A 22691-nucleotide genomic window follows, 5' to 3' on the forward strand; every position below is an offset into this window, starting at 1 on the left:
AAAAACAGAATGAGGAGAGGAGAAAGAAGACATTAAGGCTAGGAGGGACTGAGAAAGAAGTAGGGTTGGTCTGAGAAAAAAAGAGAGAGTATGGTGTACACAGGTTAGGTAGGGAAGAAGGACTATTAAGGACTGGCTGGGAGAGGGAGAATATGGGTTATATAGATAGGCCACTGTGGATTGAAAGGCATAGCGTGTGTGGTATAAATGGGCTTGGGAGTAGGATGGCAAACTATGGCAAAGAGTTGGGATTGGGGATGAAGAGAGACTGGTGGGGTCTGCAGTGCTACCCATAGCATTTCTTTTTACCCACAAGTCCTCCCTGTGTGGGTACCACCTGCTGTGGTTTTCGTTTAAAGACAGCCTGACCAAATTTCACAACCCACCATGCTTTAATTTCCTTTATATGGTAGTTTGTGCCAAGTTGAACACCCCCAATCATTTTGAAAAGTTGGCTCCTGTGCTTATAATTAAAGTGAACAGTTTAGGGGTTGGGACCTGATTTAGAAACTGGTTGAGGGGTAGATGAAAGAATATGGTAGTAAATAGTGTATACTCTGAAGAAAGGAAAAATAGAAAGTGAATTGAGTGCCTCAGGCATTTTTCCTGGGGCCAATTCTGTCCAATATCTTCTGGATTGCAGAATAGTTAGGAAAAGTTTCGTTTTGCAGATGACATGGAGAGGCATTTTTGAAAGGGACGTCCAAGTTTTGATTTGGACGTCCTCGCAAAACGTCCCGATCCAGGGGCGGGGAAACCCATATTTTCGAAATAAGATGGAAGTCCATCTTTCGTTTTGAATATACCGTCAGGGACGTCCAATTCTTTAAATTTGGTCGTCCCTAGACATGGACGTTTCTGATTTTCCGCGATAATCGAAACCAAGGACGTCCATCTCAGAAACGACCAAATGCAAGCCATTTGGTCGTGGGCCAGCATTTGTAGTGCACTGGTCCCCCTGACATACCAGGACACCAACCGGGCACCCTAGGGGGCACTGCAGTGGACTTCATAAGTTGCTCCCAGGTACATAGCCCCTTGTGTGCTGAGCCCCCCAAAACCCACCACCCACAACTGTACACCACTACCACAGCCCTTACGGGTGAAGGGGGGCACCTAGATGTGGGTGAAGTGGGTTTGTGGTGGGTTTTGGAGGGTTCGCTGTTTCCTCCACAAACGTAATAGGTAGAGGGGGTGGGGCTGGGTCCACCTGTCTGAAGTACACTGCACCCACTAAAACTGCTCCAGGAACCTTCATACTGCTGTCCTGAGTATGACTTCTGAGACTGGCATAGAGGCTGGCACGACATATTTTTACAGATGTTTTTTGAGGGTGGGAGGGGGTTAGTGACCACTGGGGGAGTAAGGAGAAGTGATCCCCGATTCTCTTCGGAGGTCATCTGGTCATTTCGGGCACCTTTTTGTGCCTTAGTCGTAAGAAAAACAGGTCCGGGTGAAAATGTCCTAGTGCTTGTCAGGGGCGTCCTTCTTTTTTTCCATTATGGGTCAAAGACGTCCAAGTTTAGGCATGCCCAAGTCCCGCCTTCGCTACGTCTCTGACACGCCCCCATGAACTTTGGCCGTCCCTGTGACGGAGTGAAGTTGGGGACATCCAAAATCAGCTTTTGATTATACCGATTTGGAAGTTTCTGTGAGAAGGACGCCCATCTTCCAATTTGTGTCAAAAGATGGACGTCCTTCTCTTTCGAAAATGAGCCCGATGGTGATCTTCAGTAGCATGGACACATCTGAGGGAGTGGACATAAGAAATGATCAAAGAAAGCTTGAGTGGTTTATTAATTGGCAGCGAAGTTTCAGTACTACAAAAATTCACAGTTATGTATTTGTTCTTTCATTCTGAAATCTGATGTGCGCAGTCAGCATATATTCAAAGTGGGCATTCAGAGTGGAGGAACATGGATAAAATTACAGAAACCAAACATAAAAAAAGACACCATTCCATACTGACTCTCTTCACCCTATTCTATATAATCATATGACATAGATGCTTATAAAAATAAGTGACTTTTTAATCTCCCCTTAAACTCAGTTGCAGAAGACACAAACTGCTTGGTAATTTGTTCCACAAGAGAGGCCCAACACTGCAATGGGCAATGTCCTGGGTGTCAAAGTAATGAATATTTGCCAATGGAAGGCATAAATAATTGCTTTGAACCTGTAAATCTAAGAGAGTGGATTGAGTCATAAATCTGCAGCATTTGCATCAAATACAAAGGAGCAATGCCTGGGATGAGTTCTAAAAAATAATTATCAGCAATATCAATTGTTTTCTAAATTGCACTAGGAATCAGTGCAAAGTTTTCATGCAAACAGTAACATGATCAAAACAATGCTGCATGTAACTTTCTGGTGCAGCAAGCAATTTGGGGCTCATTTTCAATAGAAATTAAACAAAATAAAACATGGAAAAGAAAATAAGATGATACCTTTTTTATTGGACATAATTTAATACATTTCTTGATTAGCTTTCGAAGGTTGCCCTTCTTCCTCAGATCGGAAATAAGCAGATGTGCTAGCTGACAGTGTATATAAGTGAAAACATTCAAACATTACTATGACAGTCTGACAGGGTGGGAGGAGGGGGGTGGGTAGGAAGTATGCATGAGGACATCAAAGCATATCATTGATATTCTAACAGGATGGGTGTGAATAGGTGAGGGGAGGGGTGATCAACAGAGACATACAGCTTTATGGTTTATAATGGGCTAGGAAACCCAGATCCTTGTTAAGTCCTTTCTGTTGGGTGTTAAAATATTCAATCATTCTGACTTCAAAGGTCTTACGTTCTTGTATGGTTTTAAAGTTACCTTTCAGGATTCTCACTGTGAAGTCATTGGTACAGTGTCCTGGTCCTGTAAAATGCTGACCAACAGGGGTGGGAACCCTACTGGCACCAATATTGTTCATATGATGTCTATGTAAATTGAATCTTGTCTTAAGCATCTGGCCTGTTTCTCCAATATAGAATCCTTCGTTACATTTTTTACACTGAATGATATATACCACATTGGAAGATGAGCAAGTGAAAGATCCCTTTATGTTGAATATCTTTCCTTTGTGGATGACTTTGGGGTCCTGTGAAATATTTTGGCATAGTTTGCAACTGGATAAATTACAGGGAAGTGTGCCCTTCTGTTCCTTTTCAGTATGTGATGGAAGTTTACTTCTGATTAGCTTGTGTTTTAAATTGGGTGGCTGTCGGAAGGCCAGTACTGGTGGGGATGGAAATATCTCTTTCAGTAATTCATCCTCCTGGAGTATAGGTTGTAGATCTCTTATGATTTTCCTCAGTTTTTCCAGCTCTGGATTGTATGTCACTACAAGCGGGGCTCATTTTCGAAAGAGAAAAATGTCTTAAAAGGTGGCAGAAACTAGCATTTGTACTTTTTCTCAAAAAAAGAACAAATCGGTATTTTAAAAACCTATTTTTTAAAGACATTTTTCTATGTTGTTCGTTTGCAGTGCATCCAAATCTCAAGGGAGCATGTTGGGGTGTGTTAAGGGCTGGATTTGGGCGCTCCTAAGACTTGGATGTTTTTCAGATATAATGGAACAAAACAAAACCTGTTTTTAGAATGAATAAGGCACAAAAAGGTGCCCTAAATGATCAGATGACCACTGGAGGGAATCAGGGATGACCTCCCCTTGCTTCTCCAGTAGTCACTGACCCCCTCCCACCCCCCAGAAATGTAATAAAAAACATTACTTACCAGCCTCTTTGCCAGTCTCAGATGTTAAATTCAGGTCCATTAGAGTAGCATGCAGGTCCCTGAAGTAGTCTAGTGGTGGGTGCACTGCCCTGTAGACAAGTGGACCCAGGCCCATACCTCTCCCCTACCTGTTACACTTGTGGTGGAAATTGTGTGTCCGCCAAAATGCACCAGAAACTCATTGTACAGACATATAGCTGCTCCCTTCACATATAAGCGCTATTATAGTGGTGTACAGTTGGGGGTAGTGGGTTTTGGGTAGGCTTTGGGGGGTTCAGCATACAAGGTAAGGGAGCTATGTACCTTGGAGCTTTTATTTGAAGTCCACTGTAGTGCCCTCTTGGGTGCACCATGGCTCTGCTGGAATGTCTGGGGTACCAGTCTAGTAAAAATGCTGGCCCCTCCTACATCCCAATGGCTTGGTTTTCTACATTTTTCCCTTGGATGATTTCCCCCCCCCCCCCCCCCTGAAAACAGTAAAAAAAAAAAAAAAAAAAAACCATACAAAGCACAAAACCGTCCATTTTCCAAACCATATATATCCCCAAGTTTTCACCATGCTTTTCTTTGTATGGATTATTTGGCTCAGAGAGAACACTACTGTGTCAGAATGTTACAAGTGTTACCTCTTTTTCCAATTTCAGTATCATTAATCACCTCATTAATCACCAAAAGGGTGGCTAAAGTAAGGGGCAGAAGATTTAGAAATCCTGCTCTTCTACAGATGCCCTTTTAAATGTTTTTCCTATCAGGGAAGAACTAGAGGCAACCTTGTTTGTTCATATGTTGTGTAATAAGGCTATGTTGACTCTGTACAGGAAATTTCTGCTTAGATTTATGCATGTTAATCTGCAAAGTTTTCTAATATTTGGAGCAATCTGTTCACTCTTAGGCACGGGAGGTTGATGGTTACCAACCTTTACTCTTCAAAACTGAAAATGTGGTTGTATCTTGTCTGATTCTCTGGAACCTTGAGACCTGTGTAGGCAGCAGTCAGGATGGAGATTTCAGAAGCTATTCTTTACCATTGAACTTATGCATTATTCCCATCCTTGGGAAGCAGATTCTTTCCAGCAGAAACTCAACAGCTTTGTGGGGCTGGGGATTCCTTCCCCAGCTATCTCAGAATTGGGTAGTTGTCTCTGTGTACAGCTTAATTCTCTATAATTCTGTTCAGAGTAGAAGAGCGAAATTCAGCTCCAAGACCTCCGAGGACAAGCAGGCTGCTTGTTCTCACGATTGGGTCGTCGTCCGCGACGGCCCAGGAGACCGGCCAATCCCTAAGAAAATCAAAAACTTCTAGAACGCACAGACACGCGGGCAGAGCAAATCGCGCATGTGCGGACGGCTTCCCGCCCATGGGGCGAGCGTGCCCTCTGTTTCTTTTGATCCGCTCCCCTTTTTCTTTTTTTCTTCTTGTTGCAGTAGTTTATTACAAATATTCTTTAAAAAATTAGTTTTTCCCTTATTTTATTAATTTTTCTTCACTTCTTTAATTTTCCTTCCTTTTTCATCGCGGCCGCCTTTTGGGCAGCTCGGCCGGGTCTTCTTTTTCTTTTTTTGTGCCTTTTATTTGGCATGATCGAGTCCTTTAATTTTGCAGCCACTGTTTTTCCATCCATGTCATTGAGGACTCCCAGCGGCTTCAAGTGTTGTACTCGCTGCAACCGGACCATCTCGAGTACCGACCCCCACGCGTGGTGTCTCCACTGCCTTGTGCCCGAACATTTGCCAGCTGCTTGTAAGCTGTGCTCTTTAATGAAAAAGTGGACCCAAGTGTCTCGGGAGGCTCAACATGAAAGACTTTTTGCTGATCGGTCCGGTCCTTTGACGTCGACATCGGTACCGAGGGAAGCATCGACTTTGAGAGCGCAGGTAATGGCTGCTGAAGAACCACATCGCGCTGGGAGCAGTGAGGCATCGAGTGAGTCTCCACCTGTCTTGAGGCCTACTGTTATGCAGGCCCTTCGGGACCGACCTTCGTCGGACCCGGCCCCAAGGAAGCATGAGGATTCCACGTCCTCCTCTTCGGTACCGAGGAGTCTTGATGACGGTCTTCGAGCAAAAGCTAAGAAGCACCATCATCGTTCTTCCATGTGCGGTACTGAGAGCTCTGGGGAGCTGAGGGATTCAGCACCCGAGAAGTGTAGGCGCAGAGAGGACCGCTCACCCTCTATGTAGGAGATGCCGATGCGACGGTCTTCTGGCAGCCTCGTACCGGCTGTCAAGCCCCCTCAGATTTTGCCACCGGCTCCTGCACCGGCCCCGCAGCCTTTTCCGATGGAAGCTCTCGACGAACGCATCAGGGCCCTTCTTCCAGAGCTTCTGAAGGGATTGCTGCGCCAGTCTGCTTCGGTGCCAGGGGTGCTTGCGCCTTCTGCATCGACTGTGAAAGCAGCATCTTGGCCTTCGCCTGTGGTGAGGTCCCCGTCCTGGTGCCGCTTGCGGCATCGGTGTCGGCCGCCACCCGGGTCGATTCGGCGGAGGAAGCTTCGCCGCAGTCCAGGCAGGAGTCGACTTCTAGACATCCCCCTCGAGGCTGTCGTTCCTCGACATCAAGACAGGCTTGGGTTCGGGCTGCTCTTAGAGAGCTTTTGTCCGATACCGATGATGAGCGCTCGTGGGAGGAAGAGGAAGTTCCCAGATACTTTTCTGAAAAGGAGTCATATGGGGTCCCCTCTGATCCTACTCGGCCAATTGAAAGAAGGATGTCTCCGCCTGAGAATCTTTCTTTTTCCTCCCTTGTTTGGGAAATGTGTAAGGATATTCCCTTCCCTATGGAGGTTGTGGTTGAGCCCAGGGCTGAGATGCTCGAGGTCTTGGACTATCCTTTTCCGCCCACAGAGGTTGCAATGGCCCCCTTGCATAATATACTCAGGGAAGTTCTTATGCGAAACTGGTTGTTCCCTCTATCTAATCCAGTGGTCCCCAAAAAAGCTGAGACCCAGTACAGAATCTATGGAGAACCAGTAATTGTGAAGGCCCAACTACCTCACGATTCCATGGTGGTGGACTCTGCTCTCAGAAGAGCCAAGAGTACAAGAGACTATGCCTCGGCGCCCCCAGGCAGAGAGTCTAGGACCTTGGATTCTTTTGGGAGAAAGACGTATCAGGCCGCTATGCTCGCAGCCAAGCTCCAAACATACCAGCTCTACACCAGCATCCACTTGCGGAACTCGGTGAAGCAACTGTCCAGTTTGGTCGAACCACTTCCTCCAGAGCTCGCTGAACCTTTTCACCAGGTGGTCAGGCAGCAGAAGGCGTGTCGCAAATTCCTGGCCAGGGGTACTTATGATACTTTTGATGTAGCATCCCAAATAGCTGCTCAAGGTATAGTGATGCACAGACTCTCATGGCTGCGTGTCTCTGACCTGGATCATAAGACCCAGCAGCGAATGGCGGATGTTCCTTGCTGGGGGGATAATCTTTTTGGAGAAAAAGTAGAGGACATGGTTGATCAGATCAAGAAGCACCATGATTCTATGGATTCTCTCTCCCGCTGGGCACCTTCTGCTACCGCCTGCTCATCTAGGAGGTTTGTTTTGGAGGGAAGAGGAGTGCTTCCAATTCCTACAATAGGTGTAGGTACACTCCTGCTTTTCGGCAGCCTGTCCAGGCTCAGTCCCAGCACGCTCGTTCCCGTCAACGGCGTGCGGCTAAGGCCCCTGCGGCTCCCCAGCAAAAGCAAAGGACGGGCTTTTGACTGGCTCCAGTGCAGCATAGCCTCAGAAAAAGTCTCCATGTCAGACGACTTGCTGGTTGGAGGAAGGTTGATATTTCTTCTCCAAAGGTGGCCTCATATAGCCTCCGACAGATGGGTTCTTCAAATAGTCCAGTTAGGATACACTCTCAATCTGGGATCCCTGCCTCCAAATTGTCCACCGGGAGCTCAGTCCTTCAGCTCCCAGCACAAGCAGGTACTTGCAGAGAAACTCCCCTCCCTTCTAAAAGCCAATGCGGTTGAACCCATTCCACCAGGGGAAGAAGGGCTGGGATTCTGTTCCAGGTACTTCCTTGTGCAAAACAGGGGGGATGTGTCCCATCCTAGACCTAAGGGCCCTGAACAAATTCCTAGTCCGAGAAAAGTTCAGGATGGTTTCCCTGGGCACCCTTCTTCCCATGATTCAGGAAAATGATTGGCTATGCTCTTTGGACTTAAAGGATGCCTATACCCACATCTCAATACTCCCAGTTCACAAGAAGTATCTTCGATTTCGGTTGGGAACTTGTCACTTTCAGTACTGGGTACTGCCCTTTGGCCTCGCGTCTGCGCCCAGGGTCTTCACAAAGTGCCTGGCAGTTGTCACAGCATCACTACGCAGACTGGGAGTGCATGTCTTCCCTTATCTCGATGATTGGCTGATGAAGAGCACCTTGGAGGCAGGCGCTCTACAGTCCATGCAGATGACTATTCGAGTGCTACAGCTACTGGGGTTCGTAATCAATTATTCCAAGTCCCACCTTGTCCCGGTTCAGAAATTGGAGTTCATTGGAGCTCAGTTGGACACACGGACGTCTCGAGCTTATCTTCCCCAGGCAAGGGCAGACAATCTCCTGGCCCTAGTATCCTTGGCTCGAGCGTCTGAACAGGTCACAGCTTTGGAGATGTTGAGACTCCCACGGCACACCTACATATGAGATCAGCTCAATGGACCCTAGCTTCCCAGTGGTTCCCGGCCACAGGGGATCTAGAGGATGTGATCCATCTCTCCATTGACTTTTGCAGTTCCCTTCAATGGTGGACCATTCGCTCCAATTTGACCTTGGGACGACCATTCCAAATTCCTCAGCTGCATAAAGTGCTGATGACGGATGCATCCCTCTTGGGGTGGGGAGCTCATGTAGATTGACTTCACACTCAAGGAGCTGGGTCCTTTCAGGAAATGGATCCTCAGATCAACCTCCTGGAATTCCGAGCAATCTGGAACGCTCTCAAGGCTTTCATAGTTCGGCTGTCCAATCAAATCATTCAAATTCAGACATACAATCAGGTTGCTATGTATTACACCAACAAGCAGGGAGGCACCGGATCTTGCCACCTGTGTCAGGAAGCCATCCGGCTGTGGCTTTGAGTGCGCCATCGTGGCATGTTTCTCCAGGCCATGTATCTGGCAGGCGTAAACAGTCTGGCCGACAGGTTGAGCAGGATCATGCAGCCGCATGAGTGGTCGCTAAACATGGCCTTTGTCCACAAGATCTTCCGAGAGTGGAGCACCCCCTCGGTGGATCTTTTTGCCACTCAGTTGAATCACAAAGTCCCTCAATTCTGTTCCAGACTTCAGGCCCACGACAGACTAACGTCAGATGCCTTTCTCCTACATTGGGGGACAGGTGTATGCTTATCCTCCTATACTTCTAGTAGGGAAGACTTTGCTGAAACTCAAGCAAGACCGTGGAACCATGATTCTGATTGCGCCCTTTTTGCCCCTTCAAATCTGGTTCCCTCTTCTTCTGGAGTTGTCCTCCGAACAACCGTGGAGATTGGAGTATTTTCCGACCCTCATCACCCAGAATGAGGGGTCATTTCTACATCCCAACCTCCAGTCTCTGGCTCTCACGGCCTGGATTGTGAGAGCTTAAAAATTGCCTCCTTGGGTCTTTCAGAAGGTGTCTCCTGAGTGTTACTTGCTTCCAGGAAAGATTCCATAAAAAGGTGTTATTCTTTCAAATGGAGATTTGCTGTCTGGTGTGACAGCAAGGCCCTAGATCCTTTCTCTTGTCCTACACGGACCCTGCTTGAATACCTTATACACTTATCAGAGTCTGGTCTAAAGACTAACTCCATAAGAGTTCACCTTAGTGCAATTAGTGCTTATCATCAACGTGTAGAGGGTAAGCCTATCTCTGGACAACCTTTAGTAGTTCGTTTTATGAGAGGTTTGCTTTTGTCAAAGCCCCCTGTCAAACCTCCACCAGTGTCATGGGATCTCAATGTCGTTCTCACCCAGCTGATGAAAGCTCCTTTTGAGCCACTGAATTACTGCCATCTGAAGTACTTGACCTGGAAGGTCATTTTCCTGATGGCTGTTTAATTCAGCTCATAGAGTCAGTGAGCTCCAAGCCCTGGTAGTGCATGCACCTTATATCAAGTTTCATCATAACAGAGTAGTCCTCCGCACTCACCCTAAGTTCTTGCCGAAGGTGGTGTCGGAGTTCCATCTGAGCCAGTGAGTTGTCTTGTCAACATTTTTTCCGCGTCCACACACCCGCCCTGGTGAGGACAAGTTGCACACCTTGGACTGTAGAGAGCATTGGCCTTTTACGTGGAGCGTACAAAGTCCTATAGACAGTCTGCCCAGTTGTTTGTTTCTTTGGATCCCAAAAGGAGGGGAGTCACCATCGGAAAACGCACAATCTCTAATTGGCTAGCAGTTTGCATTTCCTTCACTTATGCCCAAGCTGGGCTGACTCTGGAGGTCCATGTCACGGCTCATAATATTAGAGCCACAGCTGCGTCGGTGGCTCACTTAAAGTCATGTTAGAGCCATGGCTGCGTTGGTGGCTCGCTTAAAGTCAACCTCCATTGAAGAGATTTGCAAGGCTGCAACGTGGTCATCAGTCCACACATTCACATCTCACTACTGCCTCCAGCAGGATACCCGATGCGACAGTTGGTTTGGGCAGTCGGTGCTGCAGAATCTGTTTGGGGTTTAGAGTCCAAGTCCACCCCCCTAGGCCCATTTATGTTCTGTTCCAGGCTGCACTCTCACTTAGTTGTGTTTCTTTTCAGGTCAATCTATGTTATGTCCTCGCCGTTGCGAGGCCCAATTGACCTATGTTCATTGTTTTGAGTGAGCCTGGGGGCTAGGGATACCCCAATTGTGGGAGCAAGCAGCCTTTGTCCACGGAGAAAGTGTAGATACGTACCTGTAGCAGGTATTCTCCAATTACAGCAGGCTGATTGTTCTCACAAACCCTCCCTCCTCCCCTTTGGAGTTGTTCTATTCTCTGTTTTGCTTTTTATTAAACTGAGAGAGCACGCTCGCGCCGTGGGCGGGAAGCCGTTCGTGCATACACGGTTCGCTCTGCCCACGCGCCGGTGCATTCTAGATGTTTTTGTTTTTCTTGGGGATTTGCCGGTCTCCTGGGCAGTTGCAGACGACGACCCAATCGTGAGAACAATCAGTCTGCTGTCCTCCGAGAATACCTGCTACAGGTATGTATCTACACTTTATTCCCAGGCCTCCTTGCCTATGCTCCTTTAAGAGACTGTGTGCCAGTTCTCAACTGAATAGTATTTCAGCAGGTGATGTTATGTATATGTAAGAGTTGCTGTCTGCTCCCTACTCTGTCCCAACTAAGGGAATAGTAGTAGAAATTGCCTGCACAACCAGCTCTCTGCCCCTCTGCTCAAGTAAAACTTTCATTTCTTCCTCATTAAGAAAATCACCCATTGCATTATGTAAATTCTAAGTCCTATGGCAATATGTATAGACTATGTCCTGTGGTCATAGATTGCATAGAGCTAATTTCCTTATTCACCTTTTGATCGTCTCTTTCAGTTCTCTTCTTTTGAGATTCTCTGGAATCACAGGAGGCTCAACCTACCGGTATAGGTTTTCTTTCGTTATATCTGCCACTACTGTTTGCAAGACTTGCAGCAAATGTTTCAAAGTGGGCACCTCGAGTTCCTTTTGAGGGCAGTGCAGAACATGACCCTCCTGTTTCATAGAGGTACTCAATAGCATGAGCTCTTTTTATAGACTGCTTCTGCTCTTCTTAGGCTTTTTGGTCCATCCTCTTTTGGGGATTAGCAGTGGACCAGGTGTCATCCAGTCCTCTTAAGTTTCTTGTTGATAACTTTGGTATAAGTTATTACAAGATGACAATCATCTTTGTTTTTTCTCTGGAATTGTGAGGGAATACAGCAGTGTTAAAGGAAGTGGACAATGGTCTGTTTGTTTTCGTAAGTAAACTGCTATCTAACTTTCAGAGGTACATTTTTTCAGAACCTCGATTTGCAGGCAAGTTGCTTCCCAGTCATGTTTCTGTTTGATGAATCAGTCTTCCTTTGGTAGTGAGTCATGGGATGGTGGTATCTATTCAGCATTACAGCAAGTCTGCTGCCAAGGTTCCCCACCGTTTGGCCTTCATAAGGTACAGTTGAAATCCTTCTTGGCCGATTGCTCCTTTGGTCTTGGTGTAATCCAACCTTTAATTTTCTATGTCTCTTGATGCTAGGATGCATTAGAATTATTGCTAGTGGGGGGGCCGTGTCAAGAGGGCTCCGGGAGCGGAGGTTCTGTAAGCAGCTCCAACTAAGCTTCGCCAAATTTTCTTTTTATTCTTGAAAGAATGCCTCATTCGAAACGCAGAGGGGTCGTCCAGATAGTTCCCACACCTACCGGGACGTCCACGACGACGAGGCGTGGCCTGGAGCACTTTTTCCCTGCTCTTTCTCGTGAAGTTGGCGGGACGGACTCCATAGCGGGTGGAGCCGGTAGAAGCGGCCACCCCGCTGGAAGCGGAAACATCTCTATCTCCCCCACCGAACTCTATGATTCCTCTGTGCCCTGCAACCGCAGTGAGTCGGGAGGTGAACCCACCAGAAACCGGAAAGGTAGATGCTGGTGGATCCAGTGGGGTTACCGAACATGTGCTAACAACAACTATTGTGTGGAAAGAATCGGAGGTAAGCCTGGGTCAGATATGGCTGAAGTTACTGGATATAGAAATAACCTTGCGACAGTCCTCAGCAGAGGTCAAACTTTTAAATTCTACTGTGCAAGAATTGAAAGACTCCATAGATGTTGTTAAACAAGACTTTTCCTTAAAGATAGAGTCTTTACAGAAAGAGATGACTCAAACAGCAGTATTTAAAATGGCAGTAATAAAAGATAATACAGAAATAAGAAGAAAGATCGAACAAATGGAGAATTTTAATAGGAGATTAAATCTTTGTCTGCTTAATTTTCCTAAACCTTTTGGGGTTTCTCCAATAGAAGTGTTCACTAGATTTTTGAGAGAAATTCTAAATTTTCCACAAGAAGCAATTCCTCCATTGAATAAAATATATTTTTTACCTAATACAATAAAAAAAAAAGCAGAAGGAGAGAAATCTACAGATACGCATAACATTACGGCCATTTTGGAGCAGTCACTGGATGATGTGACTGAAAGAACGACGCTGATTGTCTCATTTGTTTTTCAGCAAGATTTGAACTCAGTAATGAAATTCTATTTCAAATCTACGAATCATATATTTGGAGGACAAAAAATCTGGCTTTATCCAGATGTGACCAAGGTCATACAACAAAAGAGAAAATAGTTTTTCTATGAGGCCAAAAATAATAGAACTAGGAGGATCTTTCCTTCTTGCATATCCATGTAAATGTGTTGTAAGGTTAAATCAGACAAAATATGTGTTTTTTATACCTGATCAGCTTACATCTTTCCTAGACTCAAAACAACAATAGAGGCTTTTGGGAATAAATACGAGAATTACGGCGACATATTTTCTTTATATGTTTGTAATAATAAAACATAATCTTCACTAATTCTTACCCCCCCTTCCACTAATAGGGGTCTAAGGAAGCCAAATGTTATGTTATTCTATGAGAAAAGGAATTCCTGTAATAGCACTGTATCTATAGGCTGTATTTCACTTAACAGTTTGTCTGTTTAAGTTGTAAAAATCAATAAAAATGATAAATGATAAAAACTGACAATAAAAAAAAGAATTATTGCTAGCCAAATGCTTCTAGTAACTCCAGCTTGATTTGTTATTCCTTCTATTTTTATATCATTTCAACATTGAGCAATTTCACCCTCTTTTTCAGTTGGAGACTACTTCATCAGAGGTTGCTTTTCATGGAAGCTGTGGCTTCATTCTCTGTGATTGTAAGCCTCTTGTAATGATCTAGTTCCTGACTTTTTACTTAACTCCTCTTACGAGTAAGAATGAGTATCTAGCCTCATAGTTGAGCCAGTGTTCTATTTCTATCAAGTGTACTAAGCCCTAAGGTCTCCTTTGTCATGTTTGTGAGAGTGTTTACATTTCAGCTCATTTGAATATAATTCTATGAATAATTTTATGTATTCATTCTCATGTCAGCAGTATAGCTGGATTTCAGGGCTCTAGGGTAAGCTTCCCACTTTTCCATGTGGCCAAAAAAGCAATTAAGGTGTCTCCCTTAGCCATTTTAATTTGACAGATTTCTTTTGGCAAGTAGAACTTTAATATTGGCTTCTCATGCACATATACTTGCCTCCGTTTTTCTAGAGCAGATCTCTTGATCACCACAGTCTTGACCTTCTTCTCAAAGTAATATCTGTTACCAAATATGTTTTGTATTCCCTCCTTTGGTAAACAAAGTACTATTACCTAGATACATTAAAAAAAATTATTAGAAATTTTGTGAAGGTGCTTAGAAAATGCTTGTGACTTGATGTGAAAAAACACATAAACAGTCACTGTTATCTATCATTGCACTTCCTCATCAACTTAAGACAGCAGTCCTCAAAATATTAATAACTCCGTTCCCAATGTTATTGCACTTTACAAACAAAGTCATTGATAAAGTAAGCTCAAAACACTCATCTCATCAATCCAGCATGTCAAACAATTCAACTGAAGGATTCTTTACTGAACAACGCAATTGAGAAATGACTGCTGCTGACAGATACGGTGCATTGATGCACCATACATAGTATTTCCAAGGGATTGATAGGAAGAGTAGTTGGAATGGATGGGCAGACTTGATAGGCCATATGGTCTTGATCTGCCTACATTTTTCTGTGTTTAGCTCTGCTGATGTCAGGACTTTGCCTTTTCAGATTGTTTGAATTAAATATATTGATAAACACTTGAACAGCAGGAAGAACATGAGTTCCATTGCTTTGTCATTTGAAATACTGAAGAGCTAAAACTGTACACTCTCCTTATAGGGCAAAGCTTTCAGTACCTTGTTTTCTGTCTCATCTGCTGGTCAACAGACATAACCAATAGGTTCTGGACTGGTTTGGAAGTGCTATAACAGTGGTTCTCAACTCAGTCCTTGGGGCACATCCAGCCAGTCAGGGTTTCAGGATTCCCAATAATAAATACACATGAAAGAGATTTGCATGTTCACTGCATTCATTTTATGCAAATCTATCTAAGAAATCTGACTGGTTGTGTCCCGAGAACTGTGTTGAAAACCACTGGTCTAAAAGAAAGAAAATGATCAGGTAAAACATAATTTCTCCATATATTGCTGTCTCATTACTACATGTGTTTACAGTTGTTTTAGTTTGTGTGCTCGTTTGCACTGAATTTTTATTTTTCCATTACAGAAAACACTGATTTTCTAAAATCCTTTTTGTTGATCCATGAGTCTTGTAAACCTTATGGAGCTACTCCTAGTCGATACATGACATTCCTTCATGTGTACAGTTCTATGTACAGCAGCAAAAGAGCAGAATTAATAAAGAGACAAAGTCATTTACAGGTATGTCATTAAAATGATAGAATAATTAATGAAAGACTATGTTAAAATATTTTGCATCCAGTGAGAAGGTCTGTGTCTCAGCTAATTGGACCAGATAACTTAAAAGCACTTTGGGTTATAGTAACAGTGTTGATCATTTCTGTTGTGAATATTAGCAGTTCATTTATCAGTTCTGAGTATAACTTTGTATATATTATTTAAGTGGAGGAGTTAAGCTGCACTAGGGAACTAATTCAAATTGTTTGCCTCTTAAAACGTGTTAAAGAACCCTAATGCAGCAATAATTTGGTCACTCCGTGTTACATAGCAGTGAGATGCAACAGGCAAATGCATGTAAAAGCAACTCATTACTTTATAAATACTATAGCCATATTTTGCAGGAGACTTTTCTCTGTCCTGATTCAGGGCATCCTTGCTAATTGGCTATTCTCCAGGAAATATATTTTCCCTTCTTTATTTCTGCATTGTTTCTGGTAAGAACTATTTCTTTATAACAGAACTATCCTCTCCTTTCTTTATATTTTATCTCACTTCAGAACCACTGATATATTTCTTGCTTGAACCCTTGATATATGTCCTGCTATTTCTCTCTCTCTCTCTCTCTCCATACTTTCAGATAACATGTGCTGATCCCTACATGTTTTCAGATAACATGTGACCTATATCTCTCACTCTCTCTAAGAAAGCATGGTCTCAGGAAACAGGCTGTGATCTCTCTCTCTCTCTCATTTTCTTTGTCCTCCTTATCAAATTAGTCTGATTGCTTATTATTATTACCTAAGCTATTGATATTAGATTCTGTACATGTGATATTTTTCCAACTGAGATTCTGTACATGTGATGATATTTTTCTAACTGAGATTCTGTACATGTGATATTTTCCCAAGACTTTCAAACTGATATCTGAAGCTGTGCTGGTAAGAATAAAAACCACTTCTAACTCTCTGATTCCTTTAAACTTATTCTATGATATTTTTCTTTATTTTGGTACAAAGTGAATAGCATAAACGCAGCCAGTACAATTGGTAACCCCGACGTTTTTTGGGGCGCTACTTGCGCTTTCTCCCATCTGTTGGGTGAGCAGAGGGAAGATTATATTTTTTGTTTAAATTTTATATTTGATATCCTTTGTTTTAGAGTTGTTGAAAAGTTTTAATTTTGTTACATCCTAACTATCACAAGGTATGGATAGCTAGTGGTAATCTCCGGAGACGTCCGGAAGGAGAAGGGATTCCAGTCCATTTTGTCCCCTTATTGTCACAAAGATTTGTAAGTAAATAATTGCTATTCTGATAGAAAATATATTTTTATTTTATTTGAGCTCTTTATCACATTTCTGTTCTCACTGTTTCAATTTTCTATGTTCCTTACCATGCTTTCTTGTTCTGCTCTGAGTCCTTGCATTGCAGAAGCTACAATCCTTTATAATCAGAAAATAAAAAGGCATAGGATTGCTAAAGAGAATCCCTTCTATGTGCCCACAGAAGGCTTTCTTTACATCCTTGTTTCTTAATTTTGATTTCAATTTAATTTTAGTTGTAGCCAGCATCTTTCTTTTAAACACATTTCTTTCCTTCTGGAAGGGAATATCTCTGAGAGGAGCATAGATCAGTTGTGTAGATCAATTGTTTCCTTTGTGTTACACTGCATGGCTAGACATAGGTGTCTTTGTCATGTGTCTTTGTCATGTTTACTAGCAATATTCCTCTGTAAATAGTTTTGCTTTCAGTGCTTAACTCTTTCTTTTGTGAGCATTCTAGCACTGCTGATAGAGATTGAATTGCCTTTTGTCTACTTTTCCCCAAAAGCCATTAACTGCTGATCTGGCACTTTACTTTTTAAATTTCTTCTGGCTTAAATCTAATATTAGATACAAATTTTATTTCAATGCTTTCTTTTGTATACAATTCTTCAATGTTTTATTTTGTGTATATAATTTTTAAGATAACAATTTTGTTTTCATGATAAACTTGCTAAGAATTACAGTTTTATTTTTAGGATATTTAAAATATTAGGGATAATCTTTTGTTATATAATATGTGGTTCACATTCCATTATGAAAATTTATCGTACTTTTCCCCTGCTTTTTTTGAGAAGCTATGAATGGAACATGTACATGTTCATCCTAATAAGAAAAATGACATAGCTAGACCAGTGAAATAAACAAAATATTTTTTCTCTTTTAATTATTTTGATGCACTCCGCTGAGATTTGATATCAACTGCAGAGATACCAAATCTACAAGGATCATTTAAACTTGTACATTTTGTCCTATTTCTGGAATTGCTATCTCAAAGTTTCGGCCTGCTTATCCGACATTACTGCATGGATGTCCAACCGCCACCTGAAACTGAACATGGCCAAGACCGAACTTCTTGTCTTCCCATCCAAACCCACTTCCCCTCTACCTCCACTCTCTATTTCGGTTGATAACACCCTCATCGTTCCCGTCTCATCTGCCCGCAACCTCGGTGTCATCTTCGACTCCTCCCTCTCCTTCTCTGCGCATATCCAACAGATAGCCAAGACCTGTCGCTTCTTCCTCTATAACATTAGCAAAATCCGCCCTTTCCTCTCTGAGCACACCACCCGAACTCTCATCCACGCTCTCGTTACCTCTCGCCTTGACTACTGCAACCTACTCCTCACTGGTCTCCCACTTAGCCACCTACCCCCCCTTCAATCCATTCAGAACTCTGCTGCACGTCTTATCTTCCGCCTGAACCGATACACTCATATCACCCCTCTCCTCAAGTCACTTCATTGGCTTCCGATCAGGTACCGCATTCAATTCAAGCTTCTGCTACTAACCTACAAATGTACTCGATCTGCAGCCCCTCCTTACCTCTCAACCCTCATCTCCCCTTACGTTCCTACCCGTAACCTCCGCTCTCAAGACAAATCCCTCCTTTCAGTACCCTTGTCCACCACCGCCAACTCCAGGCTCCGCCCTTTGTCTCGCCTCACCCAACGCGTGGAACAAACTCCCCGAGGTTGTGCATACTTTTCCAGTTCTTCAAAAAGTCCTGAATAACAACACTAATCATTATAGAATATAACTTCCAGTCTTTTTCCAAAACAGGAGGAGTGTCCTTCCCTCCAACAAATAAAAGAGAATAAGAGAGTGGGAATTGAAATTTATGAATAACATCAATGGACGATGTACAGGTCCAGCTTAGTGTGGATGGTCGAAGATGAAGACTGTGTAATCTAGTTGGTATCCAGATTGCCCTGTGAGCTATAAAATATAGAGATTGTGTCAGTGATGCAGAGGCTGTACAGTAAACTTTATGTAACTAGAAAGATTGCCAGAAAGAATCCAATTGTTCGATTTGCAGTTCAAATTCCCAAATAGACTTTAAGGATTTTGGAGGTTGATTAGAAAGAGGGAAGGGGAAATGGGACTTGATATACCACCTTTCTGTGGTATTTTGCAACTACATTCAAATTGGTTTACATATATACAGGTACTTATTTTGTACCTGGAGCAATGGAGGGTTAAGTGACTTGCTCACAGTCACAAGGAGCTTCAATGGGAATTGAACCCAATTCCCCAGGATCAAAGTCCACTGCACTAACCACTAGGCTACTCCTATTCTATATAATAATTCTCACCTCCAACGTTCTATGCGTCTTGCTGCCTGTGTCCGTGACTTCTTCAGAGTTGGTCTGCTAGGCTCCGTAGCACAGGCTGACATCACCGTACCCATTATGACGTACACATCAGAACCAGCCGCCCTCCTGACTTACCGCAGTGGCTCGAGGGAGGGGACGACCCCTGAAACTTGGAGGGAGGGATGGGGAGGGGAGGGGGGATTTCCTGTTTCCGGTGCATCCGAGGGATGGGAGAGGGAAGTTGTTAGGATGGGGCATCCGAGAAGGAAAGCTGCAGGTAAGGAAACCTCCTTGATCTCTGGTACGAGTTTGATGAAGGGGGTTCAAGGAGAGGTGCTGGATCGCAAACAGGGAGAAATGTTGGATTGGGAAGGGCGAAAGAGAGAAGAAGAGATGGCAGGAGAGGGGAGGGACGGTGTAAAAGCCAGATCTGCGTGATTCACGGGATCTGATAATTACAATGTTGGGAGGATCCCGCTATATCCGCCTTTTGCCCCACGGGGAGGGGAGATTGGTCCCCCGATCCCCAAATACGTGTGAAGAGAGTGTGAGGGCAGCTGTCGCTGAATGCATGTCATGCCCAACCATCCCCAGCCTCAGGCAAGCTGTCTCCCACCTCGGGGATTCCCCGAGCACCCGAAAAAAGATGGCGCTGATTCCTGCAGCGCATAAATGTTCCAGCATTCCCCTGCAGCCGGCCTAAAATGGACCAAACATACCGGATCACCCCCCGACGGCCCAAGACCGTGCTCTTCTCCCTTCCGCCAACTTAAAACAACCATCCCTGTCCTCAGGCAAGCCGTCACCCACCTCCAGGATGCCCAGAACCCCAGCCCAATGGAAAAAGATGGCGCTGCTTCCAACAGCACATTTCTCTTCCAGCATTCCCCTACAGCAGCCCTGAAAAGGCCAAACAATACCGACAGACAAAGAACGTGCTCCTCAACCTTCCGCCCATCTAAAACAACACTGCTGCCTCAGCACAACACAAAAATAAAAAACATGGAAAAAAAAACAACACTCAACAAAGGCTGACCCCCCCTACAATCACATTTACATTTCACCAACAGAAAGATCCCCCTCCACAAACCTCCTTGACAGACAAAACCACACACACACAATACAACAGAAACACACCCTCAAAGCCACACACCGCACCCTCACACATTCACACACACACACACACAAAATAACTCTGTGACACATACACAGACACACAAAGAAAACCACATGCTAGCGCCCGTTTCATTGGTTTCGGAAACGGGCCTTTTTTACTAGTTTATTATAATAGTGAAGATGACTTCTAAAATTCGGAGGGATGGGGGCTGGAACTGGAAGGGAGGGAGGGAGGGTGACCCTGGAACTAGGAGGGAGGGAGGGAGACCCTGACACTCGGAGGGAGGGAGACCCTGACAGTCGGAGAGAGGGAGGGAGACCCTGAAACTCGGAGGGAGGGGACCCTGAAACTTGGGGGGTAGGGGACGACACTGGAACTCGGAGGGAGGGAGGGGACGACCCTGGAACTGGGAGGGACGGAGGGAGTGGGTAGGGGATGCCCCGGGACTGGGAGGGAGGGGGGGACCCTGGCACACACTCTCATTCTCACACACACACTCTCTCTCTCTCACAGACACACTCGCACCCAGTCTCACTCTCTCTCTGTCACACACACACACACTCGCACATTCACTCTCTCTCTCTCACACAGTCACTCTCACACACACTCTCTCTCAAACATACACACTCCGAGGAAAACCTTGCTAGCGCCCGTTTCATTTGTGTCAGAAAAGGACCTTTTTTACTAGTATGTTTATAAAGCACTGAAGCAGGCAGACCAGCATCCTTAGTTACAGTACACAATGAAAAAATGTCCAATATAGTTGGTAAAGAGTCCAATTTGACTTCCTAGGAATGTACATGTCTTAGTTGCATCCAGCGATAACATTATGAAAATGGAAGCCTGATTTCCTCCTTAGTTCCTGAAAGGTGAGAAGCCTGTGTCCAGACATGATGTGATCTAGAGACCAAATACCATTTCTCATCCAAATACACCAATAAAGAGGTTCACCCTCTATTATAAAACAAGAGTTCAACCAGATACAACACTGTCTAGTCCTTTTAGTTGTAGGAAGGAGTACAGTATGTTATATACGCATTGCTTTGCAAGTAGCCTTGATAATAGGTTTCTCTGTCTTGGTCTCTAACATATTAGAGTTAATAAGAGGCAGGAGGAAGTGTTGATATAGTTGCTTGTTCTATTCTCAACCACGAAGTTTGTTCAAAAGAATCTAAATTTTGCTACCAAAGGACATCTTGTCTTGAAATGAAAGCAGCATGATAGTTATAAAATGTGGAAAATTCACTCCACTTTGATCTTTTAATTTTTGCAAGGTTCGTAAAACAATTGTTTTTTTTGCCTTGCCGAAGAAAATGCAATGGCATTCTATCAATGTCTTTATAGAACGTTTTTGTGAAAAAAAGATAGGGGTCATAGACATACAATACATGATAACAGGAGAGATCAGCATTTTGATGGTTGCCAGTCTACCCCACCGGTTCTAAAATAACGGTGACCAGTTATCACATAGTTCTTGAATATTAGATAATATAAGGTGTTCATTATTCATCACTACATCTTGAACATCAGTGTATAATTTTATACCCAGGTATTTCAAACCATTACTTTGCCACTTAAAGGGATAAGAAGATTGGTCATTTTTAAAACAGTGCATATTAAGAGGCATAACCTCAGATTTTATCCAATTTATTTTGTATCCAGAAAAAATACCGAACTAATCTATTAGCTGTAGTAAGGGGGGGAAGGGAAATATATGGATTGGTAAGATACAGTAACACTGTCTGCATATGCAGGTAGCTTACATTCCACCCACGGAAATCCCTTCTATGTTAATAGTTTCTCGAATTGCACTTAGCAGTGGCTTTAATGCCAAGTTAAATAATGATGGTGACAGAGGGCACCCTTGTTTCGTGCTCCTTCCTAAAGGGTATGGACTCGAAAGAGAATTATTTATGTATAGTTGGGCCTTAGGGTAGAATGTATCCCATATTTGTAAAACCATCACCAAAACCAAATCAATGAAGTGTCCTTAACATATATGGCCATTGAACATGATCAAAGGCCTTCTTGGCATCCAAGGACACCAAGAAGGCTGGATCCATCAGATGTTTTTGCAGTGGTCAGGAGATGGAGACAAAATCTAGTATTACTGGAGGAGTGCCTATTTGTCACAAATCCAGTTTGGTCTGGATGTTGAAATCTAGAAAGGGGTTTTGTAAATCTGTTTTCCAGAATTCTGGCGTATATTTTAGCCTCTAGATTAATCAAAGAAATTGGTCTATAGTTAGTGACTTCCATATCATCTCTTCCTGGTTTGGGAAGAACCACAGTAATAGCTTCTGTAATAGTGCTGGAGACCGTATCTTGCTAAGGATGTAAAAAGAATTGAAGCGGTGCAAAGAAAAGCTACAAGAATGGTATGGGAACATGTATACCCTGGAGGAAAGGAGAAACAGGGGTGATTTGATACAGACGTTCAAATATTTGAAAGGTATTAATCCGCAAACGAACCTTTTCCATAGATGGGAAAGCGGTAGAACTAGAGGACATGAAATGAGATTGAAGGGGGGCAGACTCAAGAAAAATGTCAGGAAGTATTTTTTCACGGACAGAGTGGTGGAGACTTGGAATGCCCTCCCGCGGGAGGTGGTGGAGATGAAAACGGTAACGGAATTCAAAAATGCATGGGATAAAGACAAAGGAATCCTGTATAGAAGGAATGGATCCTCAGAAGCTTAGCGGAGATTGGGTGGCAGAGCCGGTGGTGGGAGGCGGGGCTAGTGCTGTGTAGACTTCTACGGTCTGTGCCCTGAAAATGGCAGTTACAAATCAAGGTCA

At 43.9% G+C, this 22691-nt stretch overlaps 1 protein-coding gene across 1 annotated transcript in view; it reads left to right on the forward strand.

Moving 5' to 3' along the window:
* Nucleotides 1-22691, forward strand: part of DYNC2H1 (dynein cytoplasmic 2 heavy chain 1) — a 1078189-nt gene that overhangs the window by 610114 nt on the left and 445384 nt on the right. Inside the window, 1 exon segment of the mRNA XM_030202388.1 lies at nucleotides 15006-15160. Within this exon segment, the coding sequence (XP_030058248.1) occupies nucleotides 15006-15160 (155 nt within the window).

This window comes from Microcaecilia unicolor, chromosome 4 (assembly GCF_901765095.1).
Source record: "Microcaecilia unicolor chromosome 4, aMicUni1.1, whole genome shotgun sequence".
Lineage (NCBI taxonomy): Eukaryota > Metazoa > Chordata > Amphibia > Gymnophiona > Siphonopidae > Microcaecilia > Microcaecilia unicolor.